At 30.6% G+C, this 18,852-nt stretch overlaps 6 protein-coding genes across 7 annotated transcripts; 2 read left to right on the top strand and 4 right to left on the bottom strand.

Moving 5' to 3' along the window:
• Positions 1-230: 230 nt before the first annotated feature.
• Positions 231-1,943, bottom strand: LOC143148159 (uncharacterized). The gene has a single exon (XM_076314145.1). The coding sequence runs from the start codon at positions 1,845-1,847 to the stop codon at positions 327-329; it is 1,521 nt and encodes a 506-aa protein (XP_076170260.1). The 5' UTR covers positions 1,848-1,943; the 3' UTR covers positions 231-326.
• A 129-nt stretch (positions 1,944-2,072) lies between these two features.
• Positions 2,073-9,729, bottom strand: Taf1 (TATA-box binding protein associated factor 1). 2 transcript variants are annotated; one of them, XM_076314425.1, is made up of 18 exons: positions 9,119-9,729; positions 8,605-9,014; positions 8,281-8,529; positions 8,059-8,178; positions 7,795-7,976; positions 7,302-7,700; positions 6,984-7,224; positions 6,550-6,908; positions 6,209-6,471; positions 5,770-6,131; positions 4,434-5,654; positions 4,114-4,356; positions 3,583-4,021; positions 3,356-3,498; positions 3,132-3,269; positions 2,913-3,048; positions 2,622-2,834; positions 2,073-2,551 (listed from the first exon to the last, which is right to left on the bottom strand). In XM_076314425.1, the coding sequence occupies exons 1-18, from the start codon at positions 9,459-9,461 to the stop codon at positions 2,340-2,342; spliced, it is 5,673 nt and encodes a 1,890-aa protein (XP_076170540.1). In that variant the 5' UTR covers positions 9,462-9,729; the 3' UTR covers positions 2,073-2,339. The 2 variants fall into 2 exon arrangements, with proteins under 2 accessions (XP_076170540.1, XP_076170541.1); XM_076314426.1 differs by having other exon boundaries at positions 2,667-2,834.
• Positions 9,730-10,694: 965 nt separating this feature from the next.
• Positions 10,695-12,169, bottom strand: Sumo (Small ubiquitin like modifier). Its single transcript, XM_076314015.1, has 3 exons — positions 11,974-12,169; positions 11,777-11,902; positions 10,695-11,596 (listed from the first exon to the last, which is right to left on the bottom strand). The coding sequence occupies exons 1-3, from the start codon at positions 11,989-11,991 to the stop codon at positions 11,462-11,464; spliced, it is 279 nt and encodes a 92-aa protein (XP_076170130.1). The 5' UTR covers positions 11,992-12,169; the 3' UTR covers positions 10,695-11,461.
• A 3,090-nt stretch (positions 12,170-15,259) lies between these two features.
• LOC143148094 (histone H2A-like) lies at positions 15,260-15,691 on the top strand. Its single transcript, XM_076314014.1, has one exon. The coding sequence runs from the start codon at positions 15,260-15,262 to the stop codon at positions 15,632-15,634; it is 375 nt and encodes a 124-aa protein (XP_076170129.1). The 3' UTR covers positions 15,635-15,691.
• A 1,584-nt stretch (positions 15,692-17,275) lies between these two features.
• Positions 17,276-17,912, bottom strand: LOC143147888 (histone H3-like). Its single transcript, XM_076313583.1, has one exon. The coding sequence runs from the start codon at positions 17,877-17,879 to the stop codon at positions 17,469-17,471; it is 411 nt and encodes a 136-aa protein (XP_076169698.1). The 5' UTR covers positions 17,880-17,912; the 3' UTR covers positions 17,276-17,468.
• Positions 17,913-18,203: 291 nt separating this feature from the next.
• Positions 18,204-18,758, top strand: LOC143147947 (histone H4). The gene has a single exon (XM_076313712.1). It carries the CDS (start codon positions 18,232-18,234, stop codon positions 18,541-18,543), a length of 312 nt encoding a protein of 103 aa, XP_076169827.1. The 5' UTR covers positions 18,204-18,231; the 3' UTR covers positions 18,544-18,758.
• The last annotated feature ends 94 nt before the right edge of the window (positions 18,759-18,852 follow it).

The following is an 18,852-nucleotide window of genomic DNA, read 5'->3' as shown; positions in this document are numbered from 1 at the left end:
GCCATCTTGTTGATGACAATACTTATTTATTTCGATGTATGATTATATTTTTCAAATTATAAAAGAGTATAGGATTGTGCTTTTGTATTACGTAAATTAAACGTAAATCTTTAAGTAATAAAGAAAAAATTAATAATATTAGTGAATTAAATTATTATTATTTACAATTATACTTTCTATTTATATTCAGATATTGAAATAAATTCATGGATACAAAAAGTAATCTGAATCTAACATTATATAAAATTTTAATGTTACTTAATGATAATATAAAATTTATTGGTTACTGATTTCACAATTATATAGTTATAATATTCAACATGTATTCATATATTGTGCGAATTATCATTATTTTCATGCAAACGAAAACATTTCCATAGACCATAACGAGCTTCCCAATCTACAAAAAATAAGTCTGGTTTGTTCCAAAGAATATGATGTGCTGCAAAATTGTATTGAGATTGAATAGGTGGATTTAAGTGTGGAGCCCATTGTGCCCTTTCCAACATAATTTTATTTACACATTCGTAGAATACTTTCGCTTTATGAATCCAACATAAAAGAGACATAATTGCTATTATTGTAGCATGCACATGGTAAGATACTTTAGGATAAAGTGTTTGATGTTTTAATATTAAGTCTTGTAAATTCATTATAAGACAAACTAGAGTTGCTGCTGTAAATCCACATGGAACTTCTATTGCAATCAAACAAATTGTACAATATGTTGTTTCTAAATTCATACGTGATGAACAATGATTTACAACACTCTTTAAAAGACTGTCGTGCAAAACCTCTCGATGTAGTTTACAAAACAATTTATCTTCTTTAAGACATTCACCAATTGTGAGATCAAACTGAGTATTTTCAAAGAATATTTTAGGTGTATCAAAATTCATTTTATTTTCATTTCTATCGAGTAAATATTGTATAACTCTATTACCCAATAAACTTGTTATTTTACTCTTGGATCCTATCATTTTCATCAATAGTGGAAGTATCTTTGGTGTTAAGGTTTTTTCATATAATGTTACTTTATGCATATATGATGTATATTCAAGTGTACTACCAAATTCTAAAATAATATCATCAGTCATTCCGTTCTCAACAGCCCATGAACACATGTATTGTACTATAATGAGAAGATGATTGTTGCATATATGTTTGACCATATTTATGATGCAAACTTCTAGACCCTTCTTGATCATTGCATATGGAATGGAATTACTGGGAAATCGTGTAGTAGTCACACTAATGTAAAAAAGATTGAGAACTCTTTCTATAACTATTACAGTATCATAAGTATCTGGCCAATTATAAACATCTAACAATTCATACAATATCCTTATGATTCTTCTTGTATCTTTTATATTTATATCTGGACTTTCAATTTTGTCCCATATTGTATGGATCATTAATGCTCCACTAACACCACATTCCAGTAGATTGTACATAATTTCAAAGCAAAAGGTTTCAAACTCCCAAAGCTTGTCTTCATAAATCATGTTAAGTACTGCTTCAAGAATTGCCTTGGATTTTTTAGGAATATATATTTGCAATAAATTATTATAACACTCTTTGGCAAATCGACGTTTTCTTCGACGTTTCCATTCACATATGTTTTCAGTATAAGACGAATTTTCGTTAAAATACAAGAAAAGTTTAAGCGTACATATAATGATAGGGCATGGTTCATAAGCTAATAGCTGGTCTTGTAACGCATTTCTCGTTATGATCATTATATTGTTTAGTACTTTATCCCGATGCCGTGACGAATGTGAAAGCACAGTAGGACACACTGTATGTAAATATTCTATTTTACTTTTCAGTACTTGGTCTGAAATCATTACTAAGAAGTATTGCACTTAAATGATAGAAAGTTTTACAAACATAATTTTGGTTAGAAACAAAATTTTTTGATAAACACTATTGAATATGCAGTTTTATATACGTCTTTAATATATAGAAAAATACTATATTTTTCTGTATTATACTATAAAAGCGTCTTTTTATTAACTTTATACTTCTTTATCCTAAATTTAAAAAAAGTTGTATAAATGTATATATAGAACTTAAGAACAATTTTTCATTGTATATTTACATGTATGTATACATGATATTCCTAGATATGCATTGAAAAATCTAGATAATTTCACCTACATTTACAAAATGAAATCATACACGGTTTACGTAATTTCAAATATTGAAATTCAATTATTCCTATGAGAAATAAATATTTCATTTTCATTACATATTGTAATATTATACATAAGTTTTTTGATTTAAGAAATAAACTATAAAACAGTATTATTGCTTAAAACAAATAAAAAAAAATCTTATTAGAACCACAGATCACCACCGACGTCCTCTTCTGGTTGTGATAATTGCGGCGTCTTTTGTTTTTGTTGCGCATTATTTTCTGCATCATCGTCACTTTCAGATACAGCCAAATCATCTTGTATCTTATTTTGACCTTTCTCATCCCTTGCTGGTAAACCAGCTAGTAAAAAGTCTGAAGGGTCATAATTTGGATCAACATCCATACTTTCATCTGTAATATAAAAAATATAATTTATAAATTAAACCGACTTATCCAATATTTTGTTTCGTATGTTACCAACCTTGCTGAAGCAATTGTTGATCCGCCATATAAAAACCGACATTACCCAATTGAACCATTGCTTCTGCTGCTTGCTGACTGTCATCATCCGCCAATACTACTCCACCTTCTCGAACCTCATTCAGTTCAAGTGTATCAATTTCGGCATGTTCGGACTGTTCATCGGTACCAAACGGAACCTCATCGAATTCATCCTCACTAGAGAATTGTAGATCTGAAGCATAATAAATCAATAGTACACTTACATTGAACAAAAACAAATATATATGAAAATAATTCTTTTTTTCTTTACCTTCTTCAAGCACATCTTTTTTCTTCGAATTTGCACTTCTACTACCATCACCTTCTAAATCCCCTTCTACATCCACAAAATCAAAATCATCTATATTCGACTTTCCAAATGGATTCTCTGGTGAACTCGTTTGACTCTGTAGAAAGTATCATCAAATTTATAAAGTTTCTTGTTATAACAAAAGAAAAAAGAAAATTTTAATAAATGTAGACATAGTACCCCTCTGAATTCTGGTTCTGCAATGGTATAATTCTCTTCCTCTGGACCAAGCCACAAAGGGTCTATATCTGCTTGTTCCATGGCTCGTTTTTGTACTAGCAATATGTTATTTTCCAATTGCATTAGATGTTCATCATACTGCAAGATATCAGTTGTGATAATAAAACACGATTTAATTACAATAAAATAATTACATGAATTTGTACAAATACTTTTTTAATTACCTCATCTAGTGTCTCTTTGCACACTTTTACAAGTAACTCTGCTTTGTTTGTATATACAGATTCCTTCCCATTATATATCGTACAATTTTCCAAAATTTGTTCAATATCTCTGAGGAACTCATGCCGATTATGGTACTTATGTGCTGAAACAAAATAATTAAATATAATAAAATAGCTATAAGAAAATTAAAACCATTGAATATCAATAATAATACACATCAACCTACCAGATACTTTTTTAGATATAGTTTCTAAATCCATAGGTCTTTTGATGACAGTGTAGTAATCTTTCACCAATTTTTTATTTACTGGTTTCAAGAATGGCCAAGCTTCTGTCATAGACTTTAATTTATTATTAACAACATTGTCTAAGATAAATGTAAGCGCAACTTGATCATTATCGTCAAGAAGAGGATTAATTGCTTTCTCTAATCTCATTAGACGATCCTCCTTTTCACCAAGTCTTTCAACACAAGTTTCCAACATACGTTTAGCTGCTACTGTTAATGAACTTTTTGATCCATTATATAATGTTGAATTTTCTACAATTTGATTGACATCCGCTAAAAATTCTTCTCGACTTTGGTATTTCTTTAATCTCAAATTTTCACGTATTGTTTGTAAATCCATGGGTCTTTGTATAATTTTATAATAATCAGGAACAGCCTAGTAAGGAATTCACAGATTTGATACATTCCAAACTTGTAAACGATTTTAGAATAATGAATGTAAAGATTTTCTATAAAAATGAAACATACTTTAGCATTAACAGGAAACAAGAAAGGCTGAACATCAGGCAAATCTCGCATTTCATTAAGTATGCTTTCTAACATTGTTGACATGACAACAACAGGATCAGTTCTACGTCTATTGGCAGGTCTTTGTTGTCGTTTAAGATAATCACAGTGATCATCTCCAGTAGCTCTCCTTCGTTTCTTTGAATTTACTGCTTCTTTAGGTACTTTCAATAGTAACGTCCGCCGCTTCATTTCCTCAGCATGCTGTATCAAAATAAAACTATAAAGTGACATATAATTTTAGCATTAACTTTGTTAAAACGATTAAATAAATAGATTACCTTAATCAATTTAGATGATAACTTTACTTTAGTTCCATCTACATTAACGAGATCTTGATCATCTGTATTAAGTTGCTTTTCGATTTCTTCTTCTTGCTCCTCTGTCATTGCAACATTCACTGGGGCTGTAGTTATACTATTTTGATACAAAGGACAAGCTTTATTTGTACGCATGTGGCCTACGTTACCGCAAGCACCGCATTTCAGTTTTAAATCTGGTTTAAGTTTAGGTTTTTTACGTTTAGAAGGAGAAACTTCAGGTTTTGGATGTTTTGAAGCAGGAGAAGTAGATTGGAAAGAACTACAGAATGGAAGGATACTGTTTGAGGATGTAGTGATTGGAGTATTGGTATTACTACGGTCAAATATGTTATGCGATGATGCATTACTTCCCGCTATTGGACCACCGAGCATACGCTCCCGTTCTTGATTTCGCTTGATTCTGCGTAATTGTTCCTGAATTCGTCTTTTTTCTCTTTTCATTTCTTCTTTTTGGGCCTCATCCAAAGTTGCAAATTGTTTGATGAATGTTTCATCCTTGGAGTTCCTAATTTTTATATATGTGTCTATTACCGCTGGTTTTCTAACCAATTCTACCCTTGTAAATTCTTTTCCCTCCGGGTTTCTAAATGTCCGATAAATCTTAAGAACTCTCCCTTGTTGTGCATTAAAGTTATTTACAGGACTGTCTTCTTCGTCATCTTTCTTTTTCTCTTTACTCTTTTTATCTTGTTCTTGGACTTCGCCCATTAACATCTTTCGCAATTCATGTCGTTGTTGTTCTTCTCGCTCAAGAGATAATTGGGTGCTTGTTTTCTTATTAGAAAGCATGTTTTCTATATTCTTACCCATTTCCTCTATATCAGAACTATCTTCTTCTGAACTCTCCCCTTCGTCCGTACTTAGAACTTCATTGGAAGATAAGACGCGATTTTGTAAGTCAAAAATTCTTTGACATTCTTCTTTATATCTCTCCTGATGCTCGGCAATGGAAAATCGATTTCCTCGCGAAAACTTGGTCATACCTTCCTCTCCAGCTTTAGCTTTTTCCGTAGATAATGTTCGAACCACGTCTATGACTTCCCATCGCGATAATTTTTTAATTTCTTCTTCAGGAACACCAAATTTACGCAGTAATGCTTTTGCATTATTTAATGACAGCCTTCTTAAATCGGCATCAGTTCCAGTTACAGTCCTCTTTGGTTGAGCTTCTTGTTCCTCCTAATTTATATTAAGAAGAAAAGGATAAATTGTTATATAATATTAATATCGAAGAAAATATAAACTCAAGTACACAAAATAGAAACAAAATAATTCTAATATATTGAATGTTTACCTTACTTATTGTTGGTTTATTTGGAACTCTAACATAAGAGAATCCTTCACCACAACCTGTTGGATCTGCTGGTCCTGCCAATTGTAACAAACATTTGCCTTTCATGGCTTGAATGTATGCTCGTGTTGTATTCCAAGGTGCAACTTTAACTTCATCATCCATTTTTAATTGCATCTCTTCATCATCATCATCTTGAGGAGTAAAAAGGAACTTTTCACCATAACCAGCATCTTTTAATCGTTGTTCTGCTGCGATCATACTAAAGTATGAGCAACATTGTTCTGGAGATACCATTGCTCTGATCTCCTCTTCGGTTGGTAATCTAAAGTCCGGCTTTATAACCCACCAATTAGAATCCATGCCTAATGTAAGAAATTTTAATGTATTATTTAATTCTATTAGTCTACGTTTATAAAAATTAACCCGCACATATAAATACCTGTCCTCTTGAAATCAGCACATAACTTCAAGCGTTTTCTAATACTACTTTCGCTATGTGATGGGAAAGCTCTTTTAATATCATCCATTTTAATACGTCGAGGTATATCTTGAGATTTCCAAAATAATCTGTATATGAACACTTGTAAGAAGTCCCTCACAAAATTATTGGCTCTCTTGGAATTAGGACCTGGTACTTCATAAAGTGGGCACTCTTGGCCAGCAACAAATAAAGCATCCATTTCTCTGACATAATATTGCTGTCTATATGTAAAAGTTATTTTTTAGTTATACTATAATAATAAATCAAAATGAAAAAAATGTAGATTGCTGTTAAAATACCTAGTCCTGATAATTAGAAAATCTGTCTCTGGTATTTTGTGTTCGTAGATTGGTGCTCTGTACATGTTATTTTCAATTGCTTGTATACTTTGACCAGGTGTAAGAATTCCAAGGAATGGACTAGTGTGTGCATAAGCAGTTTCGCCATATTTATATTTCTGTGGACCTTGATCTTTACCCGCTTTTCTTTTATAATAATTTTTCACTTTAGAACACATTCCTACTTGGTTCATTAATGGAGGATGCTCTTCCGAGAATTCGACGAGCACTAGTTCACCATCTTTACCAGTTAAATCTTCGGGAGTTCTCATAAAGAAAACATCACCTCCACCAGATGCAATTCTTTCTTGTTCTCTTTGCTAATGCGCAAATATTACATATAACTTTTATTCTTAAAATATATTAAAAAATATAGCAGTCAAAATAATACATACTTTAGCTTTCTTTTTTATATGTTTTAACAATGGCAAAACACAGTGAGGTCCAGGATGCGCAAGTGGACCATGACTAAATCTTCTTAAAGGTGGTCTATGGAAATTTCGGAGTCGCATTGGTCCCATGTGAGTTTGAACAAATGGAACACGTAGTTCTACTACTGGTGTACTGTGCTGTATTAAATTTCCACCTCCAACTTTCAACCGTAATGTTGTTTCTGACGATCGTGGCATGTAATATCTAAAATCCAACCGAAATTATCAAATTTTTGTTCTTATACACTTAAAATTACTTTTGTTATTCCGGAAATAACTTACGTATCGTTTGAAATATTAAATGGATCTCTGTCAGGTGACTTTGGTGGTGGTGGTGGAGTATCTTCTTCTAAAACATTAATAACTCCAGCTTTTCCTAGTAGTAATTTACTCTTTTTAACATGTGGATGGGGTATTTTCACTTTTGGTTGAGGTCCATTATCTTTATGAAGCAAAGCTGGATCTATATCATCAGGAATACCAAGGACAATGTTTTCATCATTTGGATCCAGAGTAAGAATTTTAGGCTTTGGAATCTTTCTCATATTTTCAGGATCCCAAATTACTTCTTCCTCCCACAATCCATATACCAATTCTTCATTTTCAACAGGAAAAATGGAATACCAAGTATCATCATAATTCTCTTCCCGGGTTTGTTGTTGGTTTCCCTTATTTATGTTCCTGTTAAAAACATAAAAGTGTAAATGAAAATTGTGATTAAATTATTATAGTTCAACAAAAAAGTAACATAAATCGATTTGTATTTTTTTTTTACATTTTATTCTTCTGGGACTGCATATGTAATGGAGTTGTAATTTGTGAAGTAGCAAGTCGAACATTTGATGCAACAGGAACAGGTGCACCTTTGCCTGGTTGACTAAATGCTTGAGCAGTTCTGTTTCCACTAGATGGTACCCAGCCAGCTGCATTATTTTTACTATTTAATTTTTGTAAAACCTTCAAAGACATTTATATTCTTAGTTATACTATCTTGTACAAATTATAATTTGGTATTTTATATCAGAGTAACATTACTTACTTTATGTTTTATGTCATCACCATTCCATATAACATCATCTTCCCAATGCAATTGTGATACCATTAAAAATGCATCATCAGAAAATTCCTCAATAGACTCTTTATTATTATGTTCATCCAGCTGTTAGGTATGTAATAATAATAATATTTTCTATAATATATTTTAAGCATCCAAATTTTAATTTGTAAATTAAATTGAATATATATTTACATAATTAAGTACCTTGTTATCTGCAATCTTGAATCCATAATTAAAACCATCTCCAGTTTCTGGAACTTGAAGCATATCATACCAAAGCTGTGCAGGTCCAAATCGCCAATCTGCTACTTTTGGTCCCATATCTCCATTTTCTCCAGTTTCACCTGTTTTACCAGTTTGTTCTTTATCTTCTACTGGTAATAGTAACTTAGTTTCATCATCAGAACGACACATATCTGGAGTTGCATCTGGACCATATTGCATCACCCAACCCTAATATAAAAATTTGTTGAGAAAAGATAAGACTATTATTTTGAAATTAAATCACACATTCTATATTATACATACTTTAAACTTTGATTTTCTTTCATCTTGATCAGAACCAGAATCAGAATCTCTGACATCATGATGTCGTTTCCTTTTACGTCGCTTTTTAACAGCTCTCCATATTTGAGGGAGACTACTAGGTTTTCCTGGACCAAATAGTCTTGAAAATCGTAACACTTTATTAGTACGAAAATCAGGAAACAATTCAGTGACATTAACATTTGCATATTTAGATGGCAACATAGAAGCAAGCGGAGTCTCTAATTTTCGCTGACGTGCAGCTTCTGCTTCTTCTGCAGTAAGCACTTCTTTTTCCTCGGGTACTGGAGGAGGTGGCATTAATTGTGTATCTGACTTATTAACAACTTCTTCATCATCCGCATCATAGTCATTTTCTTTCTCACTTCTTCTTTCAAATGTATCTTGCTTATCTATTGACAAAGACAACATTTAAAAATAAATTTATAAATTAGTTGATATATTCCTATACAAAATAAAGATAAGTCTTGCCACATTAAATACTTGTTATACTTACTATTTTCTTCATTTATATCATCTGCTAGTTCATTTATATCAGAAAAATCAAAAGCATTAGGTGATTTTTCAATATAATTTATATCCTTTCCATCAATTGTTTGATTTTTTTCTTCGCGTTTACTATCAAGTTCATCTTCCTTTTCTTCGTTAGTATTGTCATTTGGCATCATTTCACGGATAAACGAACTCAAACCAAGACGACTAAGCGAAGCTAAGTGTTGCTTTGCCTCTGGATCAAGAATGTCATCTTCTAGTTGGCCATTGTCATCAATATTTCCAAACAAGAAGCCAGTCATATTAATTGCAGACATTATATCACTTTCTTCCTCGGAATCAGCCATTTTTATTATTAAAATGTTTGACTAATGGATATAATGTTAGTTTGTTAAAAAGAATTGTCGATCCTTTCAAGGTACAGTAGATTAGAGATAATACATGTCACTTTCACAGCTCTCAATAACGAAAAATATCGAAATATCATATATAAATAAATTTGTTTACTATTTATTACACTTATAAGTGCTTAATATTTACAATAAGTATTGTTATTATGTACAAACAATTGTTAATTACAAAATTATTGTAAGCTACGCTCTGTTTACGCACAGGTTTTCACGAACAGTCCGCCATGTTCTCAAACATAGTAATATATAGAAGGGCAAAATCTTTAGTTTATATTTATGGTACTTTTATTTTAAGTTTATATAGTATTTTTATTTTTTAAAGTTATTACAAAATGTTGCAAAAATTTGTGAAACACTTTTAATAGTTGAATCAATAATTCTCAAGTATTCAAAAATTTTTAAACTCGAGTTTTTAAAAATATTATATTACATGTACATAATCATATGTAAAATATAATATTTTTACAAGTAAAATTCCCAAACGTTTTGTAAAAATATTAAAAGGCCAAAATTTTTGTTTATTACGAGTGACGTATCACACACAATGAAAGGTCTAGGTGGATCCTGATTAACCATTGATTGAATGTAATAATGATGCGTATTTTACCAATCAAAAATTACCACCCATCTAGTGTTTTTTCTTTCAGCTGCGGTAAAATGAATAAGATTTTATACGCCTCGTGTTCATTTATAATAATTCAAGTAGAATAATAATAATTGTGATATTTGCGTTAATTATGAGAATGCAGTAAATTTTATCTACTTTTTACACTCAATGCGACACACACATATATATATTTTTTTAAATAATAATAATTAATATTTAACTATTAATGATAATATTATCTATATCTTGCACTAAAAATTAATAAAGTTTAAACTATAATACAAATGTACAAATATAAATAAAAATAGTAAACAATAAAAAATATCTTAAAGTTATTACATATTGTGGTTTTAAAATATTATAAATATAATTTTTTAATGTTAAGTATATTAGATTAATAATTAATTCATATTTTCTAGAGTATTTCATATTTCATTTTGTAAATGTTAAATCTAAATTAACTAAAACAATAAGAAGCAAACGATTTCTTGTAGAAAAGATAAGACACAATTTATTTATGTTCATATACAAAGTAACATTAATTTCATGGAAAGTAAAAGTAAGTGTAATGTTAATACTAAGATTGTATTAAATGTAAATTAAATTTTTACGAACATTTTAGACATAGATACATTATTAAATATTAACATAACTTTGTAACAATGCTCTTCGTCACTTTCTTATCTGTACATTGTTATAAGAAATGAAAATACCTAAAAAGATGAAATTTATTAAGAGAATTTAAAATTTCACTTTTGTGTGAAAATCATTTACAAAGAATTTTATATTTTATAAGTTACATGTGTTTGTATGAAGTAGACTTTTTTTTCGTCATAGTGCAAAATGCGAAAGAGACATGTAATGTACCTCCATTTACAATGTATATTACTAACAGTAACATAGCAGTAAGTATGCATGTACTTTCACAATATCTCTAGTTGAATTATTGAGAAAAAAGATATATTGTAAGAGTAATAAAATTTGTTAGTAATTGTAAATAGACAAAGGCAAGATAACGAAACACTCTGTGTAATAATACAGTGCGAAAGATATTAAAATCTTAATCCTTATTGTATGATATGAAATAATACAAAATGTATGTAAAAAGATTATTCTTTAGATAAAAGAAATGCACAGATTGAACAGCATCTAAATATTGAATTTGATGTATATAAAAAGTGTAAACAACTTTTCCACATTATATTATGAAACAAAGTATTCTGTTGAGTTAAGAAAGATTGAAAATAATTCACGCTTCTTTTTCAAAAGCACTGGAACAAAAATTTTTTATCAAGTCCATTTTCAAACTATTGAAGGACAATCTTAAATCTCAACACAATCCTCCTATCTGTTGCTGATAAACCTCTATTGTGTCTCCTTCTTCCATTTCAAGAGTTGTTGGTGTATCTAATTCATTTATGGGTTGTCCATCAAATCTAAATCTTACTGCTGCAATCGCTAGACCCTGTTGAAACACAATACACATGATACTTTGAAAATACGAATTTTTACACTCAGTTCTCAAACACATTAAAACTATGAAAATAAAAAATAACTATTACATTATTACCCATAATGGACGAAGATTAATGTAAGTTTGAATCATTTAATATCAAAATACAATAAGAAATCAAATGAAACTTACCACACGATCACAGTAGGCATTCATTAATTTCCTGAGTGGTGTGTGTTTTTTAATTTTAAATTGAACCACTGCACTATCTTGTCCCAGTACTTTTAAATTTATATGTTCCGATTCTGCTTTAGTTTCCTGCAACAAAATATAATCTTCAATCATCACTTATGATTATAGTGATCGGTTTCGAGGTTATAAAGCGTTACCTTCTTCTCGTCAGACATGTTTACAGTTTACCACAAATATACTATCTCGGCAATGATTAATAATAAAATTTCCAGAAATTAGTTGCCAGACTATATGTCGGGCTATCTAATATTCTTACAAACAAATGTACAGGCGAATAACTCGCAATAATCCCGCTCCTTCTTTTATAGCTGTAATCACAACGTTTCCATCTTACACAAGTATCATACTATAGTGACATAGAAAGTTATTGGTATATACGCGTTTTAAAAACCTAACATGGTGGTGATTAATAAACTACTAGGGAATTTAGTAATTTGATCGTGGTAGTTGTCACATAATTGTAATTTAGTGGAAAATAAATTACCATTTCAACTTTCAATACACACAGTTTTCAAAAAGTTTCAAATAAATAAGCAGAAAAATAAGCACAAATATTCATTTTGATCAGTATATATAATTAAATTTGCAACATTTAATATGGATGTAGTTATGGATGTATCTATATGGTAATCCATTTAGTATTTGTATATATTTGTCAATGAAATATAAAAAATGGGTAAAAATCGCTAAAATATATAAACATTAAATTGAGTTAGTATATTATGCTAAAGGAGAGCATATATTACATTACTCGAAAACAAAAATATTTTAAAGACATTGGTCCAAAATTTTCTACATGTATAAAATTGAATACTTCTGTAAATTTGAAATAATTTTTTTCACATGGAAGAATACAATTACTAATAAAAAAATATGAAACAAGAACAAAACGCTTACAAACGAAAAAATTTGAAAAAATTTATAGAAATAATTTAAGGAAAAATAGAATGCAATTTTGTTTTAAAATATTGGTCTATCAAGAGGTTTGTTAAAATATAAACGAAGTTCGGTGACAAAAGGAAAAAGTATACGAAAGGTTATTGGAAATTCATAAGTAAAACAAGAAAGCAATTCCGTACGTATTTAACATTTGTTAGCCCTGAAAAGGACCGTTTTAAAGTAATAGTATATTTGTTTATTTTGAGCTGATCTCTCGTATCTCTCGTATTGCGGCCGTTTGTCTTTCAATGTTCAGTTCAAATGCATCAATTATATTCGATATTAATCATTTGATTGTTTCAGTCGGTTCTAACCGTTTATAATACACTACATTGAGCTGGTCCCACCAAATATAAAGCATAACCATTTTGAAGCTGTGAATATTCCGTTTGGTCGTCGATGTAAAAGCGTGACCGGGAACTCTCTACAATTTTCTGCATTTGCGGTTATTGTAATAAATCCATTTTTCGTCCCGTCACAATGCAATGCAGAAATCCCTTCCGTTTTTGCCTTTCAAGCAGTTGTTTACAAGTAAACAAACGTTTCCTTGCTTCCGAATCATTTCCATGGCTTTGAGGCGTTTTAAATTAGCTTGTTGAATCATTCTCAATGATCGTACCAATTTTTCTAGAATTTGACGAGTTTTGATGCCTCCAATTCTGCATCTTCGAAAACCTCTCTTCCACCGCGATACTGGTCTTCAACGTCAAAATCACAGTTCTTGAAGCGTTAAAACCACTCACGACGCGTTCTTTCACTAATAGCGGCCTCACCTTAAGTATTTTAAGGTATTCGATGAGCCTTAGCCATAGATTTCTTCATATTGAAGTAGAAAATTAAAATCTTCCGCAAATGACGAGAATTTGGCTCGTAAACTGACATTTTCAATCGAGAATAAGTTTATGATGCAGACAAATCGACTCATGTTTCTATAGAGTTATGTTGATAGATGTCCAAGTCTTTATTGTATGATACCTATAACAACCATACGCTACGCTCGATGACCAGTAAATGATTCCACCATGATCGTACGTTCCTTTTATGTACTGCGGCGTAGTTTGTCCCGCACCAATCGCAATGCAGCATGGAATGTTGCTGGTTTCCTCGGATATGAGGAAGTGCAGTGGTGCTATCATGGCATTCTTACAATGCGATTGATTTTGTACGTACACATATTTAATAAATTTAAGGCTTTTTTTATGTACCACAATTTTTTAAATCTACAGAAAGTTTATTCTATTTTGAATTTTACTAAAAAAAAAATTATAAATAATAATTTTTTATGAAATTTTATAGTTTTTCAAATGGTTACATGCATCAAAATTTTGCAAAAAGATTAATTCTGTGAAATAGAAATATTGATACCTTTATACACTTTATTCTCAAGTACTATTTCCTTTTGTTCTTAATATTAATGTTAAGCAATTATTAAATGAATTATTGTAATAATAAATATAGTAGTGTATAGTATAAAAAAAGTTATTCCGTTTTCGTATGGTCTAATATTATATAGTTTATTTGTATTTTATGTATACAATATGTTTGATTTAAGTATATATATGTAAAACTATTTTTTTAACTCTTGAAGATACCAAAATTTGTTTGGTCTATCGAATAGAAACTGGAAAATATATAAATGTGACTAAATAAAAAATTATTAACATTATTACTGGTTTTAAAATATATTCTTTTATGACTATTCTGTAAAACGTAATGTTATGTTTTGTGAAACATAATATTTGAAATAACAAAATATTTTATTCTTAATTTTATTTATAAGTAATTTTTACAGTTCAAGCAATTTAAAATAGAGAATAATGTATATCGTTTAATTTTTATTATAAATAATAATTCCTTCTTCGAGGTATTATAACTTTAAAACGTAAATCATGCACGATATTTAAATCAGAAAAAATGAAAATGGTTAAAAATTAGTTAAACTTATTATTTCAAAAATTTGATGCAAAGAATAATATCAGAATACTAGTAAACTAGGTACTCTAAAATTGAATAATTTCGATAATCGTGGTTATGTATAATAATACTATATCAATTATTTAAATATTTTACACGAAATATATTTGAATAAATGTATTGAAACTCTACCGTTTTTGAATTTGTAACATATGTACATACATACATACATATACATACATATCTGTTTAAATGCATTTTAGTCTATATTAATTTTGCATTAAATAAAGTAAAAGTTCGAAGTAATAAAGTATCGAACAAAGCATCAAATAAAGTATTATATTAAAAAAAGTATTGTTACTTGTAAAAGTAATGAAAAATGATGTAACAAAGAAAGTTACAGCTCCGCACCAATCACAGCGCAGCTCGTCTCTTATTGGTCGGGTGCAGGTACGATAGACAGTATATAAACGTAGCTCCGAACTGGTTGAGCATTATTCCTCAGTCGTATCGTACTGAGCGCTGTTGATTTACGCATTTCTTTGTATTATTTTTTTATAGAACTGCAAAATGTCTAGTCGTGGTAAAGGTAGCAAAATTAAGTCAAAAGGAAAGTCCCGCTCGACTAGAGCCGGATTGCAATTTCCTGTTGGACGTATTCACAGGCTACTAAGAAGAGGCAATTATGCCGAACGTGTGGGTGCAGGTGCTCCCGTTTACTTAGCAGCAGTTATGGAATATCTCGCTGCTGAAGTTTTGGAATTGACTGGAAATGCAGCACGAGATAATAAAAAAACAAGAATCATTCCACGACATGTGCAACTTGCTATCCGTAATGACGAAGAATTAAATAAACTCTTATCTGGAGTTACTATTACTCAAGGAGGTGTCTTGCCGAATATCCAAGCAGCGCTTCTACCCAAGAAAACTGAAAAAAAAGCTTAAACCAATTTAGGTTTAACGCTACTCCCAAAATGGCCCTTTTCAGGGCCACAAATTGCTTTAAAACGATGGAACTTCTTTTGTATTTTTATACATTGCTTTAATGAATAATTTCACTTGAAAATTAACATTTATATAACATTCTAAATTAATAAGCATGGAATTAAATTCATATTATCGAATTCTGAACTTAATTAAAATTAAATACACTTTACAGTAAATAAATATGTTAGTAGATTAAAAATTGTAGGGGTATAAATAATTGATATTTTCTTCAACGCAATTCTTTGAGCTTTCTCAACTTCGACATCGAATTGACACTGATGGAAATATTCGATTCTATCGAAAAGCTTTGACATATGTATGCAAAAGAACGAAGAAGGAATGTTAAGACAAAATCCTTTTGCACATATCAAATTTAGAGTGAGTTATTTATTCAATTATGCAATCACAATAAGGTTTATTCTGCTAGTGAGTCTATTTTTAAGATTTTCTCTTATTTTTTTAAAAAAATTTTCTTGTTACTGTCTGCTGAAACGTCTCGCTCTTTCGTTCAAGTACGGACTTTCTCCATCCATCAAAAAGACACGAAGATGTGAATTTAGATCATACAACGCCATAAATCTTGTATATAATACTAAATCGCAATACTATTAACCTTTGTTTCTTTTCTTTACAATATTCGCTCTTATTGATCTGTGGTTGTCTTATTTTCTACTAACAATTCTTCTAATATTTTGTCGACACATTTTTATACGATATACACGTTCTTTTTTTTTCTCAAGTACATATATATGTCTATCCAACATGTTATATGTACTTATTCTCTCTCTCTCTCTTTAATCTCTTTTTATTCATTAGGTTATTCTCCGACATGGTGAAGACACAAGAAGATCGTCGCTAGGGGACAACTGCCGGCTAGATAAAAGTCGCTAGAAACGTTACACACACGTATAGTACCCAAATGCTGTTTCGATTGTTCACTCAGATAGAAATACCTTCTCTTTCGCTAATAAAATAAGATAAATAAACAGAAATAACTTTAGGTAGACGTCTTGATGTTTGACTCATGTGTAGACGCACTCTAGAATACTAAAAACATTATCGCTATACTCAATTCCGATTGTTCCTGAGAAAACAGCTACCAGCATTTCGTGGGATCTATCCTATACAATGTATAACGATCTAAAGTTCAAAGTATGAAATAATGACTTTTTTGTTTGTTATATGAATTATATTATTTGAAAATACTTTTATTTTTACTTTTGAATAAAATTTTTGTGAAATGTGAAGATAATTTTCTCGAATCAATAAAGTATCTATTAAATAAAACTGATTTTTAACATTATTCATTTAATAAATAAAAATCTTTCATACTCATTTAAAATTTTGATTTGCGGTGTCAATTTTTTATACAATGACACATTTTTTGTTGTGGTGAAAAATTGTTCATGTTTTAAGACCCATTATAAGGAATAAATACTACTGCATTGGTTGAAATATAGAATAATATTGTTTAGAATGAGACAATTTATAAGATGATTGCGTAAGACTCTCTTCAATAATGTATTGATTTTAATTATTATTATAATTAACATAAAATTACAATTTCTTCGTCAAAACAAGTTTGTCCCTGTGCAGTTACATTAGCATACACATAAGTCTAATGTGTAAACTATCTTTGTTAAGAAAATTATGTAAAGATGAACCCTTTTTTTTTTATGTCTTTTCATTAAAAAGAAAAGCTTTTTACTGTTTAGTTTTATTTGAAGCATTGCTCTGTTTAATATTGTGTTGGCCCTGATAAGGGCCGTTTGTATATTAACTTGTGATCTAATTAGGCACGTTCGCCGCGAATACGACGGGCAAGTTGAATATCTTTAGGCATAATGGTAACACGCTTCGCATGGATGGCACACAAATTCGTATCTTCAAATAATCCAACTAAGTAAGCTTCACTAGATTCCTGAAGAGCCATCACTGCTGAGCTTTGGAAACGAAGATCAGTTTTAAAATCTTGAGCGATTTCACGCACGAGCCGTTGAAATGGTAATTTTCGAACCAACAATTCAGTACTTTTTTGGTAGCGACGAATTTCTCGAAGTGCCACAGTTCCAGGTCTGTAGCGATGAGGTTTTTTTACACCACCAGTAGCCGGAGCGCTCTTACGAGCAGCTTTCGTAGCTAACTGTTTTCGTGGAGCTTTACCTCCTGTTGATTTTCGAGCAGTTTGCTTTGTACGAGCCATAATAATCTTGACAAGAAACAGAGTAACAGCCCCTTTCGAAGTTTTTCGTCGTTTGAGACAGCGTCCAACGCGCTCTTCTTATAAGCATGATGCGAAACCTACGATGTCGCTGATTGGCTTGTGACCAGGTGCAAAATAGAAATGTACATGATGATTAAAATAGCCGTTTCTGATTGGTTGTGAACAATTCGTGCGACCGTTATAGCGAAGAGTTATGATTGGTCCACAGAGAAATGGTGGGGGAATATGTACAGTCTGAACCCAGCAAGCAGTATATAATGACCGACCAGCGTAAAAGACCGTATATTCGATTTTACGTTTGAGTTGAACGCTATAAGGAAATCTTTTAACTATGACTGGTCGTGGAAAGGGAGGAAAGGGATTGGGAAAAGGAGGTGCAAAGAGACATAGAAAAGTACTTCGCGATAATATCCAAGGTATTACCAAACCTGCTATTCGACGATTGGCAAGACGTGGAGGTGTTAAAAGAATTTCCGGTTTGATATACGAAGAAACTCGAGGAGTACTTAAGGTCTTCCTTGAAAACGTGATTCGTGATGCTGTTACGTACACGGAGCATGCAAAAAGAAAAACTGTAACAGCGATGGACGTAGTCTATGCTTTAAAGCGTCAAGGAAGAACACTTTATGGATTTGGTGGTTAAATTTCATCGAGAAATTCCAATACAAACGGCTCTTTTCAGAGCCACAAAATATTCAACACGAACATCTCTTGTTTCCAGAATTTTATTAAATAAGTAGTCTCTTTTTCATATTTAACAGCAGTTAATACAAATATTAGACTTCACTGATTTTTTATGTATCGGATAGTGTTTTTATGTTTGAAAGGGTATGTGTGATAAAAGGTTATTTCACGTTCAATGTAGTGGTACTGTTTAATTTGTGTATAAATTGTATATTATATTTTACGTGTACAAGAATACGAGTTACTCAAAATTGCAAGTATTTATAAA

This window comes from Ptiloglossa arizonensis, chromosome 6 (assembly GCF_051014685.1).
Source record: "Ptiloglossa arizonensis isolate GNS036 chromosome 6, iyPtiAriz1_principal, whole genome shotgun sequence".
Classification (NCBI taxonomy): Eukaryota; Metazoa; Arthropoda; class Insecta; order Hymenoptera; family Colletidae; genus Ptiloglossa; species Ptiloglossa arizonensis.
Note: the sequence above shows the minus strand (reverse complement) of the source record. Positions and strands in the feature narration are given on the sequence as shown.